This window comes from Bufo gargarizans, chromosome 3 (genome assembly GCF_014858855.1).
Source record: "Bufo gargarizans isolate SCDJY-AF-19 chromosome 3, ASM1485885v1, whole genome shotgun sequence".
NCBI lineage: Eukaryota > Metazoa > Chordata > Amphibia > Anura > Bufonidae > Bufo > Bufo gargarizans.
In genome coordinates this window covers 509,586,922-509,605,764 of record NC_058082.1, presented here as the reverse complement: position 1 = coordinate 509,605,764, position 18,843 = coordinate 509,586,922, and the positions used below count along the sequence as shown (strand labels likewise).

The following is an 18,843-nucleotide window of genomic DNA, read 5'->3' as shown; positions in this document are numbered from 1 at the left end:
GTGGGCAAACACTGCGAACTGGCCATCACTGGCTGTCATTCAGCTAAGGCCTCATGCACACGGCCGTTGTTTGGGTCTGCATCCAAGCCGCTGTTTTGCTGCTCGGATGTGGACCCATTCACTTCAATGGGGCTGCAAAAGATGCTGACAGCACTCCGTGTGCTGTCCGCAACCATTGCTCCATTCGGTGGCCCCGCTAAAAAAAATTAACATCTCCTATTCTTGTCCGCACTTTGCGGACAAGAATAGGCATTTTATTGAAGGCTGTCTGTGCCATTCCGCAAATTACAGAACGCGCACTGGCGCCATCCATGTTTTGCGGATTCGCGATTTGCGGACCGCAAAACACACCACGGTCGTATGCATGCGGCCTTAGGCTATAAAAACTTGTAAACTCAGATTGTTAGCTTAACCTTTAAACATGATTATGGGATTCTACTAGGGAAATAATGTTTTAAAATAAATGCCCCTTCCTGGATCCTCCCACTGCCCGATCTTCAGAAGATCAGCACACAATGGAGAAGGCAGCAGCATCTCCCCAACTACCTCTCTCCTATAAGAGCTTAGAAGAACTTGGTGGAACAGCAGTATGTTGCCTTTCTTTCCTTCAAAGAATGTATAAAATACATTTGCATATTAAATACAGAGGAGTAGGAGTCAGAAGTACCAAAAACTGAGGAGTCTGAGTCGAAGCATTTATCTACCGACTCCACAGCCCTAGAGGGAACCATGAATGCCAACATGTACTGTGACATACTGAAGCAGAGCATCCCCTCCCTTCAGAAACTGGGCCACAGGGCAGTATTCCAACATGACGACGACCCCAAACACACCTCCAAGACGATCACTGCCTTGCTAAAGAAGCTGAGGGTAAAGGTGCTGGACTGGCCAAGACTGTCTCCAGACCTAAACCCTATTGTCCTATACAATGTCCTAGATGGCTCAGCTGCTCAGTTATTTTATTGCCTTCCGGTGATGGAGTTAAAAAGCTGGAGTATTTCCTATGCTGACTCGGACTAATATATTCCATAGACAACTCCAAAAAATTGCAATTTAGGAAACCAAAATACAGGGCTCCAGACTAAAAAAATATATCAAGGAGCCATTGGCTCCTAACCTGAAAAATGTAAAAAGCCAAATTAAAATTTTTAGTCGCCAAATTTAAAATACATATAATTACGGTATAGTTAAAAAAAAAAAAAAAAAAAAAAAAACACCACAGTCGCCATCTAGAGCCCTGCAATATGCACTATGCATGGAAGTGCAGTCTTCCCTTTTTCACTTTAGCTTCTCAAACCTCTGAAGAATAATTTCCCTTAAATTACATCACATAGTCACCTATAAGGTCGGGGCTACCCAATATTCAGGCTAAAGAAAGGAACAGAAGTCAATATAGCTGCAACCTGAGCTTCCATCACATATACCAAGTATAAACCCAACAGAGGACAGAAAAGTGCCCTTTTGGCTTTCATTGGGCCATATGTGCTGACATGCCTTTTTTATTACATTGTGGCCAATGAACAATGTAAACCACCGTAAAGCTATACAATGGCATGCATTGGCGTCTTCCTTTGGAAGTATATGTCTAATACTACATTGTATAGATCTGATGCAAGTCATTTAAAAGACTCTTCCAGCATGTTTCTGCTCTCTATTTGGTATGTATGTTGGAAAAGGCCCTGATCAGTGGCTTAGCTAGAAATGACTGGGCCCCACAGCAAATTTTTTAATGGGGCTCCCCTCCCCCAGTAATATTTTCGCAACCCCTTCCTTTCATGCCGCCCCCATTCCTGTGGCTAGTAAAGATCGCTCTCTCAGACCAGGGCCGGCAGCTGTTCCATCTGTTTCCTACACTATCTATACTGCCACTGTATATCATTTCATTGTGTAATACTGTTGAGGGGGCCCTGACAAAATCTTTTAGTCCTCTTCCTGGATGGGCGCCTTCTGGGTCAGGACCCCAAAGCAGCCGCTTCCCCTATAGCTACGCCCCTGGCCCTGATGTACATGCTAAATGTGTCCACAGTTCAGAATCCTGTTACAATATAAAAAAACAAAGATGCCATGATAGTCTATGGGTGTCTGACACCATCTGTCAATGGTCTCCAATTAAACTGATACTTTTGAGGAGCTCTAATGAGGTCACTGCCCATGTACAGACCGTTACCAATGGAGCACCCTCCAGTGACAGACAGCAGAGGGAAAGGTCTTCTATAAAAAAGCTGCCTGCTTGTGTGCTTCCCTCAGCCCCAAAGTCTCTTCTCCCGCTGGGCTTTGTGCCCGCACCCCAACAGCACCACCAACATCACCGCTGAATCTTTGGATTCCCAAAGCAATCACCCCGTCCCCCCAGGCTGTGACATCAGCAAGCACAGGGGGCAGAGGAAGAAAGTTGGGTTGCGACACGTGTGGGCACTGGGATGGGGGTCGGGGTTTCATTCTGAGGTGAGGCAAGGTTCTGTGCAGCACAGTCATGGGGAGAGAGGAGACAGGGGTAGGGACTGTAGGTCTATAAAGTGGAATACGTTGCAGACTTCGGTCAGAGGTACATGTCCGCAGTCCCAAACTATACCCCTGGTGGATGACGTAAAACATCAGGTGAACAGAGCCAAGCACAGACTACGGGGTGTAAAGGGCAATAAAACATATATGTTTCAGGAGGAATCTTGCATATGTCTCCGACAAGCCTCGCCTCTGATGTCACCAGATGTAGGCAGCTATCCTATGAGTTAAGGCTCGAACCCTTCAAATAGGTTTTGAGACATGACTCCGATATCAAATAAGCCATACATCTGCAGACAGCTCATCAGTGCAGAACAGAGAGTACTGGTTCAACTGGGATGAGAGGCCCAAGTCAAGATTCGGGGGGTACTATCTCTTCTTGGGGAGAGAGCACCTTAGTTGGCCTGAGGACACTTATAGGCCATACCTGACTAAGGAGCTTTCTCCCCAAGGAGAGATAGTACCCCCCAAATCCTGACTTAGGCCTCTCATCCCAGTTGAACCAGTACTCTCTGTTCTGCACTGATGAGGGGCAATCACCCCAAAACAGCTGTCTGCAGATTAGGTGCTGGCTTATTTAATATCCAAGTCATGTCTCAAGGACTATTTAAAGGGTTGAACGTTGACTTATAGGATAGGTGCCTTACATCTGGTGACATTATTGGCAGAGCTTGTTAAGAGCTCATTTGCATCCTTTCCTTCCCAGAATTCCAGAGAAGCATGTACGGCCTATAAGTCTCCTCATGCCGGCACTGTCTCCCTAAGGAGAGATAGTAAACCTCAAATGCATATGTCTTAGCCATCACATGGGCAAGAGTTGTCATGTAGTCAGGGTCTAAACCCAAGCAGGTTACAGCTTACTATATACCTCTACCTAAATATAATATCAAGCTTATGAAAGTGCACATAAAATAACATAAAAAAATCTGAAACCAAGTAAAATCTCTGAAGCCATGGAGATAATGTAAAAACTGCTACAAAAAAACTCCTAAACCCACACCATAGGAAAGAGCATGATAAAAATAATCAAGACCAAAAACACTCAAAACAGTTGAAGCAAAGAAAAAGAAGAGTCACTGAACTATTGCAGCTACAGAACGTCTTATCAGACAACACATAAACCATAGGTGCATTCATTAAAACATGCAATGAACACTCACACAGACACCAGGGAAGCCAGAGACATCTCAGAAGTGTCCTTCATGGAATGAGGACACTACAACGTCTGCACTTAAAATAAGCCCAGAACGTCGTCCAGCAATGAACTCTGAGCTGTCCATGGTCCTGGCATAAGATTAGCAGCACAGACCTCGTGTCGGAGAGAAATGACATACGGACAGCATTCAGTGCACCACGTCTCACAAAATGATAACGTCTGGCCTCTTACCGTGCAAAGACTGGTGGGTTTTTCCTCATTCCCACTCACAGTGTTTACTGCATGTATCGGAGAATCAGTGCTACTAGGCCTAATCCCATTTTCCAGGGGGCAGACTGGCATTTGCTGCGTATCGGTTGGCACGGAAACACATTTAATACCCTGAAGCTTAGTCCTAGACAGTATGGTGACTGAGACGTCCAAGCTCGTGGAATCAGCAGAAACCTTTTCTATCGGCTCGTTAACCAATCTGATACAGTTCTGGATCTCCGGGGCGACCGTCCGCTCCACTGCCGAGTCTTCAGGGGGAAGCATCACTGCTTTCAGGTCCACATCCATCGGCTCCATTGGGGGAGCCCCGTTCTGCACCTGTACCTCGAGATGCTCACTGCCCGATGGCACCTCACAAGAGGAGAACATTAACAGGGGAACCACGCGGTTAGTCAATTCCTTGGCAGCAGTGGCGTCACCCTCCTGACTTTGGACAGCACCAGCCAATAACGGACCATGCATGAAACTGCACCTTGCCACAGCTTCTAAAACCCATGCCTCTTCTGAGCCCTCGCTGGTTCTCTGCATGATGCTGTGCCCGTCAGTACTCATGCAGAGCATCATGCAGATGGAATTTCATCTACAAATAATCATAAAGGAAAAGAGAGAAAAAGGCAGATTAAAACAGAAATCATTAGGTAAAAAGGTCTCGAATGAGCAGAGTCCAGATTTTTGTGTGGCAGGTAAGAGTTGCATATTCATGAGCTAGACGATGGCTTGCGTGTCACAGACAGCCGCGCAGAAAAATGTTTAAAAAAACGCAAGGCTCCTCCGCAGGACATATTTCAGTCACAGGCAGTCCTCGAGCTGAATATCCAGCAGCAGAACATACAGATCAGGATCCCATCTCTGTGGCGCTGCGCTGCCTTTTGATTAGCTGGTATCCGGGCCTAGTGATTGTCACGAATGATCCGTGCTGCTGAAAGTTAACTGCATTCTACCTCTGCTAGCTTTTGAAACCATCAATATTAATAGAGGAGTTAAACCTACCAGATTGGTATAGCAAGCACTGGGCGACCAATGAAGAGGGAGGCAGCTGGTTGCCATGGAAACTGAGGGGAATGGAGTGCGTGCTGCCTAATGATGAGAGGTGAGGGTGCTGCTACACAGACGGGTCTTAAATGAACCCGAACAAGCTTTGTCCCCATACAAGAACCACAGTAAACAATGTCTTCAGGAAGAGATCTTCTCAATAAAAGCAGCACGGCCAAACAAAGGAGCCGACACAGCATGTAGCCTCCATGTATTCAGCAGGCGCTGTCACTGCGTAATACAGCCAAGGTAAAACAAGGGAGCCGGCGCTCCAGAGGAAATCATAGCCATGTATTCACACCTGTGACACACGCATCCAGCAATCATCCACAGGCTGCACTGGATTACTGCAGGCAGACATATATAAGGTGGACGAGCCCAAATCTTTTCGAGATGACATATTAGGGCAGGTTGCACTGACAGACAGGCGTATTAGGGCAGGTTGCACTGACAGACAGGCGTATTAGGGCAGGTTGCACTGACAGACAGGCGTATTAGGGCAGGTTGCACTGACAGACAGGCGTATTAGGGCAGGTTGCACTGACAGACAGGCGTATTAGGGCAGGTTGCACTGACAGACAAGAGTATTAGGGCAGGTTGCACTGACAGACAAGAGTATTAGGGCAGGTTGCACTGACAGACAGAGTATTAGGGCAGGTTGCACTGACAGACAAGAGTATTAGGGCAGGTTGCACTGACCGACAGAGTATTAGGGCAGGTTGCACTGACAGACAGGCGTATTAGGGCAGGTTGCACTGACAGACAGGCGTATTAGGGCAGGTTGCACTGACAGACAGGCGTATTAGGGCAGGTTGCACTGACAGACAAGAGTATTAGGGCAGGTTGCACAGACAGACAAGAGTATTAGGGCAGGTTGCACTGACAGACAAGAGTATTAGGGCAGGTTGCACTGACAGACAAGAGTATTAGGGCAGGTTGCACTGACAGACAAGAGTATTAGGGCAGGTTGCACTGACCGACAAGAGTATTAGGGCAGGTTGCACTGACAGACAAGAGTATTAGGCAAAGGAAAGTCACCAATGCTGAGAATCCACTGCACAATCCTGTCAGACAGGCTGATTGGAAGGGGGGGGGGGGGGGGGCCACACTGCCAGGAGCTCCGTAATATGAAGGCACTTTTTTGGCAGCAAATGCTGCATGACAGGACACCCTTGTTATTAAAGGGAGAGTCAGCAGATTCATGCCACCATAGTCACTGGCAACATGAAATGCCAACAGGCTCTCAAATCAAAGAATTATGGATCAGATTTATATCCTAAAGAGGACGTGAGGTTAGCCAGGCAGTCTAGCCCTGCACCAGATTCATCATTCCAGGGGCTCAGGCTGGATAATGAATCTGAAGAAGGGACAGTCACTTTTCTCGGACTCTATACCAACTACTGGTTGGCTCACTGAGATTTGCGCATAAATTCTGGCACTAAATGGCACATCTGAGGCCCTGCTCCCTTTCCTGTCAAGGGAGAAGTGCCCGCAAGGTGCAGAGCTCACCTCCAGCTTCTCCTCCCCAAATCAGACTGATTGACAGCTTTCTCCATATTTGCATATAAGGAGAAACCTGTCAATGAAGCCGGGAGGTGAGAAGCCAGCGTTTAGCCGTCCTGCGGAAACTCCGCGCTCTGCCCAGCTCCTTTTAAAACTATAGAAGCTTTTGTTTCCCACAGCAGCCAATCACAGAGCATATTTCATTTTCAAGAGCAGAATACCAAATGAAAGCTGCATTGTGATTGGTTAATCTCTGCAACAGTTTATCTTTTAGACAGTTTTAGGAATGTGTCCCTATGTTTTCTCCGACACTGCTCTCCATGGGAGAACACAATGAGTGGTGTGGCCCGACTCCCTTTCAGGGTTGTGGGATATTCCAGGCAGGATTGAGAAGGATGTCCCATACGTAGAGGTTAGTCATAGCAGACTATGCCTGTAATTACCAGATGCATACCAGTGTATGTTCTTTACTGTATAGCGTTGTATGGAATACACTACTCCCCCCTTTGGGTAAACAGAGTCCTATGGATCCCCCGTAGACGTCGGGCATAGGCTCATAACCTGCTATGTGTTCACATGAAGCCATACATTACACAGTTCTATTCGACAGCATCTTGTAATAAATGATCCTGTTATCCTGCAGGGGGCGCTCTATGTACACAGCAAAATCATATCTGGAATAATCAGGAGGTCATCTAAATGTACGGACATGGAGACTAAGAAATTGATCATTTCTAGATAATGTGGACATCTCCAGGCACTACACCTGCAGAAACCAGATCAAAGTGAACGGAGATGATGGGTTTTTAGCAGCTGGAGAATTTTAATATCGCATTCGCTTACGTTTTACTTACAGCATTGATATATTACTACATCAGCAAGGTCACTGCTATCATTATAAGGCCTCATGCACACGAACGTATTTTCTTTCAGTGTTCAGGGTTTGTTTTTGTGGACCGTATTTTGAGCCATTCATTTCAATGGGTTTGCAACAAAAAACGGAAGTTACTCCGTGTGCATTGCGTTTCCGTATTTCCATTACGCAAAAGAATAGAACATGTCCCATCATTGTCCGCATTACGGACAAGGATAGTACTGTTCTATTAGGGGCCAGCTGTTGGGTGCACATGGGAGTCAACCATATTTTTTGCGGATCCGTTTTTTGGGGACTGCAAAATACATACGGTCCTGTGCATGAGGCCTAAAAGTGTATACCGCACTATCCTGACATACCAGCTCCTGTGAAATGTGTCATTACTTGAGGCCTACAGAACTTGGGGTTGTCACTGGTACACACAGGACAGCTTCCCTCCTGTGGTCATCTCACTAAAGCTAGCCAGATAATGGTCCACCAAAACCAGTGTTCCTGACTGTATTGTCTTTTAAGGCCTCATGCACACGACCGTATGTATTTTGCGGTCCGCCAAAAATACAGATGACGTTCGTGTGCATTCCATATTTTGCAGAACGGAATAGCTGGCCCCTAATAGAACAGTACTATCCTTGTCCATAATGCGGACAATAATAGGACATGTTCTATTTTTTGGCGAAACGGAAATACAGACATACGGAATACACACGGAGCAACTTCCGTTTTTTGCGGACCCATTGACATAAATGGTTCTGTATCCAATTTCCTTGGAATCTAGGAGCCAGCTAAAAAAGTTAGGAGCCGTTTTTTTTTCGTTTTTTTTACCTTATAAAGCCTTATTTTCAGCGACAAAAAGAACACCTCTTAAATGAACATATAAAGAAGTCTAGAACCAAACAACATGAGGATTAACAACATATACAGTCGCAGTGTACAAAACCACACACACACATATACAGCCACAGTGTACAGAACCGCGCACACATATACAGCGGCAGGGTACAGAACCGCACACACATATACAGCGGCAGGGTACAGAACCGCACACACATATACAGCGGCAGGGTACAGAACCGCACACACATATACAGCGGCAGGGTACAGAACCGCACACACATATACAGCGGCAGGGTACAGAACCGCACACACATATACAGCGGCAGGGTACAGAACCGCACACACATATACAGCGGCAGGGTACAGAACCGCACACACATATACAGCGGCAGGGTACAGAACCGCACACACATATACAGCGGCAGGGTACAGAACCGCACACACATATACAGCGGCAGGGTACAGAACCGCACACACATATACAGCGGCAGGGTACAGAACCGCACACACATATACAGCGGCAGGGTACAGAACCGCACACACATATACAGCGGCAGGGTACAGAACCGCACACACATATACAGCGGCAGGGTACAGAACCGCACACACATATACAGCGGCAGGGTACAGAACCGCACACACATATACAGCGGCAGGGTAAAGAACCGCACACACATATACAGCGGCAGGGTAAAGAACCGCACACACATATACAGTGGCAGTGTACAGAACCGCACACACATATACAGTGGCAGGGTACAGAACCGCACACACATATACAGTGGCAGGGTACAGAACCGAGTCTACCTGTGTGGAGACTAAACCACCAACATATCCTTGTGCAGGTCAGGCCTCATGCACACGACCGTTGTGTGCATCCGTGGCCGTTGTGCCGTTTTCCGTTTTTTTTCACGGACCCATTGACTTTCAATGGGTCCGTGGAAAAATCGGAAAATGCACCGTTTGGCAGCCGCATCCGTGAGCCGTGTTTCCTGGCCGTGAAAAAAATATGACCTGTCCTATTTTTTTCACGGCCAACGGTTCACGGGCCCATTCAAGTCAATGGGTCCGTGAAAGAACACGGATGCACACAAGATTGGCATCCGTGTCCGTGATCCGTGGCCGTAGGTTTTAGTTTCATACAGACGGATCCGAAGATCCGTCTGCATAAAAGCTTTTTCTGATCTAAGTTTTCACTTCGTGAAAACTCATTTCCGACAGTATATTCTAACACAGAAGCGTTCCCATGGTGATGGGGACGCTTCTAGTTAGAATACACTGCAAACTTTGTACAAGACTGCCCCCTGCTGCCTGGCAGCACCCGATCTCTTACAGGGGGATATGATAGTACAATTAACCCCATCATATCCCCCTGTAAGAGATCAGGGCTGCCAGGCAGCAGGGGGCAGACCCCCCCCCCCCCCCTCCCCAGTTTGAATATCATTGTGCGGCCCCCCCCCTCCCCTGTTGTTAACTCGTTGGTGGCCAGTGTGCGCACCCCCCTCCCTCCCTCCCTCTATTGTTTTAATACATTGGGGCCAGTGTGCGCGCCCCCCCCCCAACCCCCCCTCCCTCCCTCTATTGTTTTAATACATTGGGGCCAGTGTGCGCGCGCCCCCCCAACCCCCCCTCCCTCCCTCTATTGTTTTAATACATTGGGGCCAGTGTGCGCACCCCCCCAACCCCCAACCCCCCCTCCCTCCCTCTATTGTAATCATCATCGGTGGCAGCGGAGTAGAAGATTTTCATACTTACCTGCTTCTTGCTGCTGCGATGTCTGCGTCCGGCCGGGAGCTCCTCCTACTGGTAAGTGACAGGTCTGTGCGGCGCATTGCTGTCACTTACCAGTAGGAGGAGCTCCCGGCCGGACGCAGACATCGCAGCAGCAAGAAGCAGGTAAGTATGAAAATCTTCTACTCCGCTGCCACCGATGATGATTACAATAGAGGGAGGGAGGGAGGGGGGGGGGGGGGTTGGGGGGGTGCGCACACTGGCCCCAATGTATTAAAACAATAGAGAGAGGGAGGGAGGGGGGGTTGGGGGGGCGCGCGCACACTGGCCCCAATGTATTAAAACAATAGAGGGAGGGAGGGGGGGGGGGTTGTGGGGGCGCGCGCACACTGGCCCCAATGTATTAAAATAATAGAGGGGGGGTTGGGGGGCGCGCGCACACTGGCCCCAATGTATTAAAACAATAGAGGGAGGGAGGGGGGTGCGCACACTGGCCACCAACGAGTTAACAACAGGGGAGGGGGGGCCCACTGGCCACCAATGAGTTAAAAACAGGGGGGGGGGTCTGCCCCCTGCTGCCTGGCAGCACCTGCCAGGCAGCAGGGGGCAGTCATGTACACAGTTTTTTTGTATATTCTAACCTGAAGCGTCTCCATCACCATGGGAACGCCTCTGTGTTAGAATATACTGTCGGAAATGAGTTTCACGATGTAGCTCATATCCGACAGTATATTCTAACATAGAGGCGTTCCCATGGTGATGGGGACGCTACAAGTTAAAATATACCATCGGATTGGAGAAAACTCCAATCCGATGGTATAACAGAACTCCAGACTTTACATTGAAAGTCAATGGGGACGGATCCGTTTGAAATGGCACCATATTGTGTCAACATCAAACGGATCCGTCCCCTATTGACTTGCATTGTAATTCAGGACGGATCCGTTTGGCTCCGCACGGCCAGGCGGACACCAAAATGACTTTTTTTTCATGTCCGTGGATCCTCCAAAAATCAAGGAAGACCCACGGACGAAAAAACGGTCACGGATCACGGACCCACGGACCCAGTTTTTGCGGGCCGTGAAAAAAAACTGTCGTGTGCATGAGGCCTAAGTTGTATCAGTCCAAAGAAGCACCCGTCAAAGCCAACCATCCATTTTAGCATTATGTCATTTATGCAGCATGCTGAATCTCCTAAAGAGACCAGTCCGGTGTGGAGACTTACGGGAAGCACTTCGCGGTGTGGAGACTTACGGGAAGCACTTCGCGGTGTGGAGACTTACGGGAAGCACTTCGCGGTGTGGAGACTTACGGGAAGCACTTCGCGGTGTGGAGACTTACGGGAAGCACTTCGCGGTGTGGAGACTTACGGGAAGCACTTCGCGGTGTGGAGACTTACGGGAAGCACTTCGCGGTGTGGAGACTTACGGGAAGCACTTCGCGGTGTGGAGACTTACGGGAAGCACTTCGCGGTGTGGAGACTTACGGGAAGCACTTCGCGGTGTGGAGACTTACGGGAAGCACTTCGCGGTGTGGAGACTTACGGGAAGCACTTCGCGGTGTGGAGACTTACGGGAAGCACTTCGCGGTGTGGAGACTTACGGGAAGCACTTCGCGGTGTGGAGACTTACTGGCGATGCTCCATGGGAAACAAATATGCAAAGAGATATCTCCCAAGAAAGAGAACCATCTCGCCAGCGTCACCTATTGGAAGGGGCTCCCGATGAGTCAAGATCTGACTTTCCAACAAGCCTTGGCAATTGACAAGGGAATATAGCCAAGCCAGATATCCATCCATAGACAGCTGTTTCAGGGTGCTTGCCCCTCGTCAGTACAGAGTTTCTCAGTGCGATGCCATGAAAGCGACTTAGGCAGGGTGCTGGCTCCCCTTATAGAGACCAGTCCTATGTAGAGACATACTGGAATTACTCCAGGGTATGGACACTTGATGGCAATTCTCCATTTAAAAAGGAATATGCAAAGAGGCATCTCCCAAGAAAGACAACCATCCCACCAGCACCACATTTCTGGCTTGGCTTTATTCTCTTGTCAAATCCCAAGGCTTGTTGGAAAGTCAGATCTGGACTCAATAAGGGGCCACTACTACTAGGCGCTGGCGAAATGGATCTCTTTCTCGGGAGGAATCCACTTTATATGGAACAGGAGACCTTCTATATAATTTGTTACACTGTTCACACACTGCAGCTGCTTTAAAAAATAAATAAAGTTGCAAACACATCATAAAAGCAGCAATAGAACAGCTACATGTAAACACAACCTTACGTTCATCAGTCTAGACGTTTGCTGTGGATTTGCAGCATTACATGCTCCAGATACGCACACAGAGAATGACAGGGATCCTGACGAACCCTGTCAATTAACCTCTCAGGTGCCGCACCCCCCCCCCCCCCCATCTCTGTATTATATTAATTCGTGGCCAGCGGCACTTTCACAGTCCCCCTCCACTTATTCTTGTCATCGATGGCAGTGGTGACCACGTCACAGTGGGGGGCTGCCTCCTTCTCCACTGTGCTGCTGATGAGGACACGGTGCACACCAAGGGAGGCGCGAGCCATGTTCTCTAAAAGATACTACGCTGCGCAGCCTAGTATCAGAAAACAGAAAATCCTGGTATCGGATCGATCCAGGTGCAAAGTTCGATACCCAGTGCAACCATAATCCTGAGGATGGGTCATCAGCATTAAACTCTCAGAAAACACCTTTAAGCCTCATATTAAATGGGGCTAATCCTAGCATGGAAACTGCAAAGACTATGGCGTATGTACTATGACGTGGATTCCCACTGACAACAGTGAGCTGGATTTTGGGCGTACCTCACATGGATATCGGCCCTTAGTACGCAATCATTTCCACGACTATCAAGTAAAAACAATCTTACCAGTGAAAGCTGCAAACTATCTACATTCTGTGCACCACGGCTTTTGGTGGCATCAAGTGCTTCTATCGAGTTTGTACAGTTAGTTCCACCGGTCATCAGAGAAATATCCTGACAAGTGGTCTCAGATAACGGCTGCACTTCGTTCTCGAAGGACTGCCATGCAAAAAAGTCATTTTTCGCTTCCAAACAGTTGACAATATCTGACATGCAATGCTCATGGCAATCTATAAGACCGTATAGTTTGACTCTTTCCTCTGGACTTAATTCCCATAACTTTTCATTGAAGGCAAGTACGGACTCGTGTGCCGGGGACGTGCACTCAAGAGACCTTGCCCTTGACAGTGCACTCTCATGAGATTGTGGCCTAGGTCTAACACTGTCTAGGCGCTGTGGTCCTGGCGATACTTCTTCCAGTGACCATGGCCTGGTGGTACGGCTACCAAGAGAATAGCGTCCAAATTTTATTTCCCCACAATCCAAAGGCTTTGATTTTCCCTTAAAAATAGCCAATAAACTACTGTTATTGCTGTCCAGAATGTATTTAATAAAGAGGTGTCTGGCCAAGTTCAATTCCACTTTTAGGTGCCGAATGCGTGCGGCCTGTTCGCTGTCATATTCCCAACGAATCTTGGACAGAACATCCTGAAGTTTGCACTGGCATTCCCTGGCAGATGAGAAGTCAGGCTCGGATATTCTAGTATTGCTAGACTTTGCTGTGTAACCCTTATTCAACAACTCATCGATCAGTTGCTTCTGTAGCTCCCTGGCCTGTCGGACGGCTGCATCCCTCTCCTTCTGCAGTAATGTCTGAAGCTCTCTTAGTTCCTCATCTTTCCACCTCATCAGCTGCTTTATTTCTAACCCTCTTTCCCGTAGTGCCGAGTCTTCTAGCTGCTGCAGCTCACGCGTTTTCTGCTGCTCCAATCTAGATTTCAAATCATCCACCAGCTTCCTTTTTTCGCTTTCAAATGTCTCTTTACACCGTTTCAACTCAGACGTGCACTTTTTCCTGGCTTCTTGCGTCCTTAACTTTTCACTTTCTAATTCTTTCTTCAACAGTTCAAGTTCTCGCCTATATTCCTCAATCAGGGCGTTTTCGGACTTTTTAGGGGAGAAGCGGACGTTATTATTGCTTTCCCTTAGCATGGCTCATCGGCACGGATGAAAGAACGTACAGCATGAAAACGGATAAATTCTCAGCAGCACATACTGGTTGGAACAGAGAAGAAAATGAATGTTATTAACATAGTTGAAGCGATAAAATCATTTAAATGCCACAGTTGTGCCATATTTAAAGGGGTTGTCCGGGTTCAGAGCTGAACCCGGACATACCCGTATTTTCACCCAGGCAGCCCCCCCTGAGGCTAGCATCGGAGCATCTCCTGCTCAGATGCGATCCCTTGCCCTGCGCTAGATCGTGCAGGGCACGGGCTCTTTTGTTTACAATAACACACTGCCGGGCGGAAGCTTCCGCCCGGCAGTGTTCGGTGACGTCACCGGCTCTGATGGGCAGGCTTTAGCGCTGCCCTAGCCGTTTTACTGGCTAGGGCAGCGCTAAATCTCGCCCATCAGTGCCGGTGACATCACCAGGCTACCTGGCAGCCCCATGGAGAGCCCGGTACGTCACTGGATCTCCAATAAATGCCTTTGCCGTGCGCGATTTAGCGCAGGGCAAAGGAGAGCATCGGAGCATGAACTGCTCCGATGCTCAAGTCAGGGGGCGCTGCCGGGGTGAAAATGGATGTATGTCCGGGTTCAGCTGGAACAATACCAGCTATCTGTGATTAGTTATTACTGTTGCAATGCATGGGTACCAGCAAAGAACTTCCAATACTTTTTATGACGTTATAGGGCTAAAAACGAAAATAGTGTGGGAAGTAACTTTTTATAACTGTTGTAAACCATTAGAGGCCCCACAGGAGCCACACGAGCATGAAATCGCTCCTAAGGCGTTCCTTATCAGTGGTCTACAGATTTAATCACCGCAGATTAAGGCTTCATTCACACGTCCGTATAATGGGTCCGCATCTGTTCCGCAAATTGCAGAACGGGTGCAGACCCATTCATTCTCTATGGGGACGGAATGGATGCGGAGAGCACAATGTGTGCTATCCGCATTTCCAGAGCGCGGCCTTCGAGCTTCTGGTTCGCGGCTCCAGAAAAGAAATATACAACATGTCCTATTCTTGTCCGCAATTGCAGACAGGTATAGGCAGTTCTATGGGGTGCCGGCCGGGTTTATTGCGGACCCTAAGTTGTCCCTATTCAGATCCAAACATAGGGGGTCATTTATTAATACCAGCATTTTAGACGCCTCTCCTAATAACCCCTATAGCTGGCGGTGGACACACTGGAGTTATGAAGAGGCGCCGGCCTGTACATAACTTCGGTAGATCCACCACCACTTCTTAATGTAAGCTGTAGTACATTTAGACCACTTTCTACACCATGCCCACTTTTTTAGACCTGGCATGAGCGGGTAAAAGTCGCCGATTTTGGCACAAAGGACCTTTGCGCTGCAATCTGCACCAAAAATACTCCAATTATAGAGCGTATTTCTGGCCAGTAAATGACCCCCAGAATGCATATTTATAACCATAACTGCCCTGTGTAAATTAAAGAGGTTGTCAGAGATAATTGAAAATGTCAGGTAAGCCCTCCAATAGCCTAAAATAAAATCATGTTGGGGCTCTTTCAAACGAGCGGTGTGTTGAGTGTGATTCACCGTTATGGACACTGCTCGTCTCTGAGCAGCGCACAGCTTTATAATTCTTTGTGTCTCTGTGATCCACAGAACTGACAAGGTCACGTGACCGGGGCCTTAGCCAACCAGTAGTTGGTATAGAGTCAGAGAAAAGTGTCTATCCCTGCTCCGGATTCATCATCCAGCCTGGCTAACGCTAGTTTCAGACTAGCGCCCACGATCACGCAGGCTGTACTGGCAGGGAAAAGACTGACAGATCTCTCTGCATCCCGGCCGTGCCTGAACGTCTCCATCCAGCCCCAATAAGTATAATCGGAACTGGTGAAGATCCGACCGCAATCTGGCAAATATGCTGAGAATTGGCCGGAAGAAAACCGCTAAAACTAGTCCGACATTACACCATCTTTCGGATTAGTAAACCTGGGCCGGATTTTTTCTATATGTAAATTAGGGCTTCAATGCACAGAGGGCGGGCGCTATGCCCTAGGTGAATCTCCGCTCCTCCCTACACACCCACCTAAGGGCTCATTCACACGACCGTTGCCTGTTCTAAGGTCCGCAAACTGCAGATCCACAAGACACGGACATCGGCCGTGTGCATTCCGTGGAACGGATCGTCAGGTGCCTAATAGCACAGTCCTATCCTTGTTCATAACAATAGAGAATAATATGACGTGTTCTATTTTATTGTGGAACAGCCATACGAAAACGGAATGCACACAGTAAATTCCGTTTTTTATGCGGACCCATTGAAGTGAACGAATCCATATACGAGCTGTAAAAAATAAAAATTAAATAAATAAAGCACTGAAACGGAACAAAAAATACATTTGTGTGCATGAGCCAAAAGGGGGAGGTTTGGTGTAAAGGAAAACTGGCTTAGGTTCCCCTGGCAACCAATCAGATTGATCCTTTTGCTTTTCCAAAGGCGCTCTGAAAAATAAAAGGTGGAATCTGATAGGTTGCTATAGGCAACTACAGGGGTTGTCTCACTTCAGCAAATGGCAAATACAATACGTCTGCATCTGTTCAGAACGGATCCGTTTGTATTATCTTTACCATAGCCAAGACGGATCGGTCATGAACACCACTGAAAGTCAACGGAGAACGGATTCGTTTTCTTTGTGCCAGATTGTGTCAGTGAAAACAGATCCGTCCCCGTTGACTTACATTGTGTGCCAGGATGGAGCCGTTTGGCTCAGTTTCATCAGGCGCAAGCAGCGTTTTTTGGTGTCCGCCTCCAGAACCGAATGGAGACCAAACGGAGGCAAACTGATGCATTCCGAGCGGATCCTTATCCATTCAGAATGCATTAGGGCAAAACTGATCCGTTTTGGACCGCTTGCGAGAGCCCTGAACGGATCTCACAAACGGAAAGCCAAAACGCCAGTGTGAAAGTAGCCCTATACACTGCTCGTTTCCACGGTTACGACCACCCTGCAACCCATCAGTCGTGGCCGTGCTTGCAAACTATACAAAAAAGTTTTGGCCTCTCTGGTGGCCGGGACCATAGGAGCACATATAGGCCTGCACGTTTTCCTATACTGTGCAAGCACGGCCACGTCTGATGGATTGCAGGGTGGTCGTAACCATGGAAACGAGCAGTGTATAAAATAATGTGACGAAAAAATGAATCCTTGCATTAACTTTCTCTTTAAGGTTTCCTTTGCGCCAGTTTTTGATAAATCTCCCCCAATCGGTTCAGCTAATTTCCGTATAGAAAAGAATCTCATTTAGTGTTGAGCGAACTTGTGTTTTAAGTTCTGCGTCCAAAGTTTGGGTTCGGGTTATCGAAGAATCATGGATTCCGCTACTACGGACCATAACGGAATTTAGAATCCATAACGCGATTCGATAACCCGAACTTTAAACGCCGAACTTATAACACAAGACCGCTCAACACTAATCTCATCCACACGCCACAGAGAGCGTCATTGCCAACAAGATCCGCAGATCACCTGCCGCACAGGTCTCAAAAATGTCTGCAGCGAGTGAATACGTCCCAACAGAATGGCCAAAGTGGGTTATAACGGACAGCGCGCAGACTGCCAGAAAACAGCGCCCAGGCTGCTTATAGAAAATGCCAGAAGTCCCAAAAATGACAGGGAGAACTTCCAGGACTAGGAGTTATCTGTCCCTCTATAATACACCACACAGAACCCATGTGGAGGCAATGAGTGTGAGGTAAAAGCATTCATTTACTGGCTCAGTGGACAGACATGACAGCACTAGACGGGGCGATAACTACACCCGCCATTACTGCTGCTCATGTCCCGTCACTCACCTAGCCCTCCCCAAACGAGCGCCCCACCGGCTTCGGAAACCACCTATCCTGAGTGGCCGCTTTACATATCTGCGCGCTCCCGCCAACCCCACTCGTGAGCGCGCCTCCTCCATGTGCTGGGGCCGCAGTGCGCGCCTGTTTGTGGCGTTGTAATAATCTGAGGAGAACATACGTGTGTTACTAATTGGCAGTGAGTGGACGTAGTTGGTTTTCCTTTTGAATAACATATGTTTTCCCATAGAAAATTCTAGAGTTCCTGCTGTTTCGGCTCAGAGGGGGAGATTTATCAAAACTGTTTAGTTGCCCATAGCAACCAATCAGATTCTGCCTTTCATTTTTCACAGCTCCTTTGGAAAATGAAAGGTGGAATCTGATTGGTTGCTATGGGCAACTAGACGAGTGGTTTATTATTATTTTATTTATTTACGCTACTTTTACACTTGCGTTGTTTTCCGTTATTGAGAAACGGCAGAGGATCTCAATACCCGAAAAAAAACGTTTCCAGTTAGTCCTCAAGCATTCTGAATGGAAAAAGATCCGTTCTGGATGCATCATGGATGTCTTCCGCTCCGGCAGCATTCCGTTTGTGTCCGGTCATAAAAACGGATCTGACACTGAAAACAGTGTCGATGGTGACGTATACATTTTATGAGGAGCCTTAAAAAATGGATCCTTCACCCATTGACTTTCAATGTATTTAGTGACAGATCCGTTTTTTTTCTGTTTTGATTTCACACAATCGCATCTTAATGGAACGGATGCATCCTGATGTGCAAAATATAACCGGATCTGTTTAATTCCGGTATTGAGATCCTCTGCCTGGAATTAACAACGCAAGTGTGAAAGTAGCCTACGGGTACTTTTACACTAGCGTTTTTGCTGGATCCGGCAGGGTTCAGCAAAAACGCCTCCGTTACAGATAATACAACCGCCTGCATCCGTTTGAACGGATCCGGTTGTATTATCTTTAACATTGCCAAAACGGATCAGTTTTGAACTTTATTGAAAGTCGATGGAGGACAGATCCGTTTTCTATTGTGCCAGAGAAAACTGA

General features: G+C 47.7%; 1 protein-coding gene across 1 annotated transcript in view; it reads right to left on the bottom strand.

Moving 5' to 3' along the window:
- TSPOAP1 (TSPO associated protein 1) overlaps nt 1–17,841 on the bottom strand; it is a 196,261-nt gene extending 178,420 nt beyond the window's left edge. Inside the window, 3 exon segments of the mRNA XM_044285794.1 lie at nt 4,039–4,279; nt 12,802–14,010; nt 17,790–17,841. Coding sequence (XP_044141729.1) covers nt 4,039–4,279; nt 12,802–13,947 — 1,387 coding nt within the window. The 5' untranslated portion in view covers nt 13,948–14,010; nt 17,790–17,841.
- Nucleotides 17,842–18,843: the final 1,002 nt, after the last annotated feature.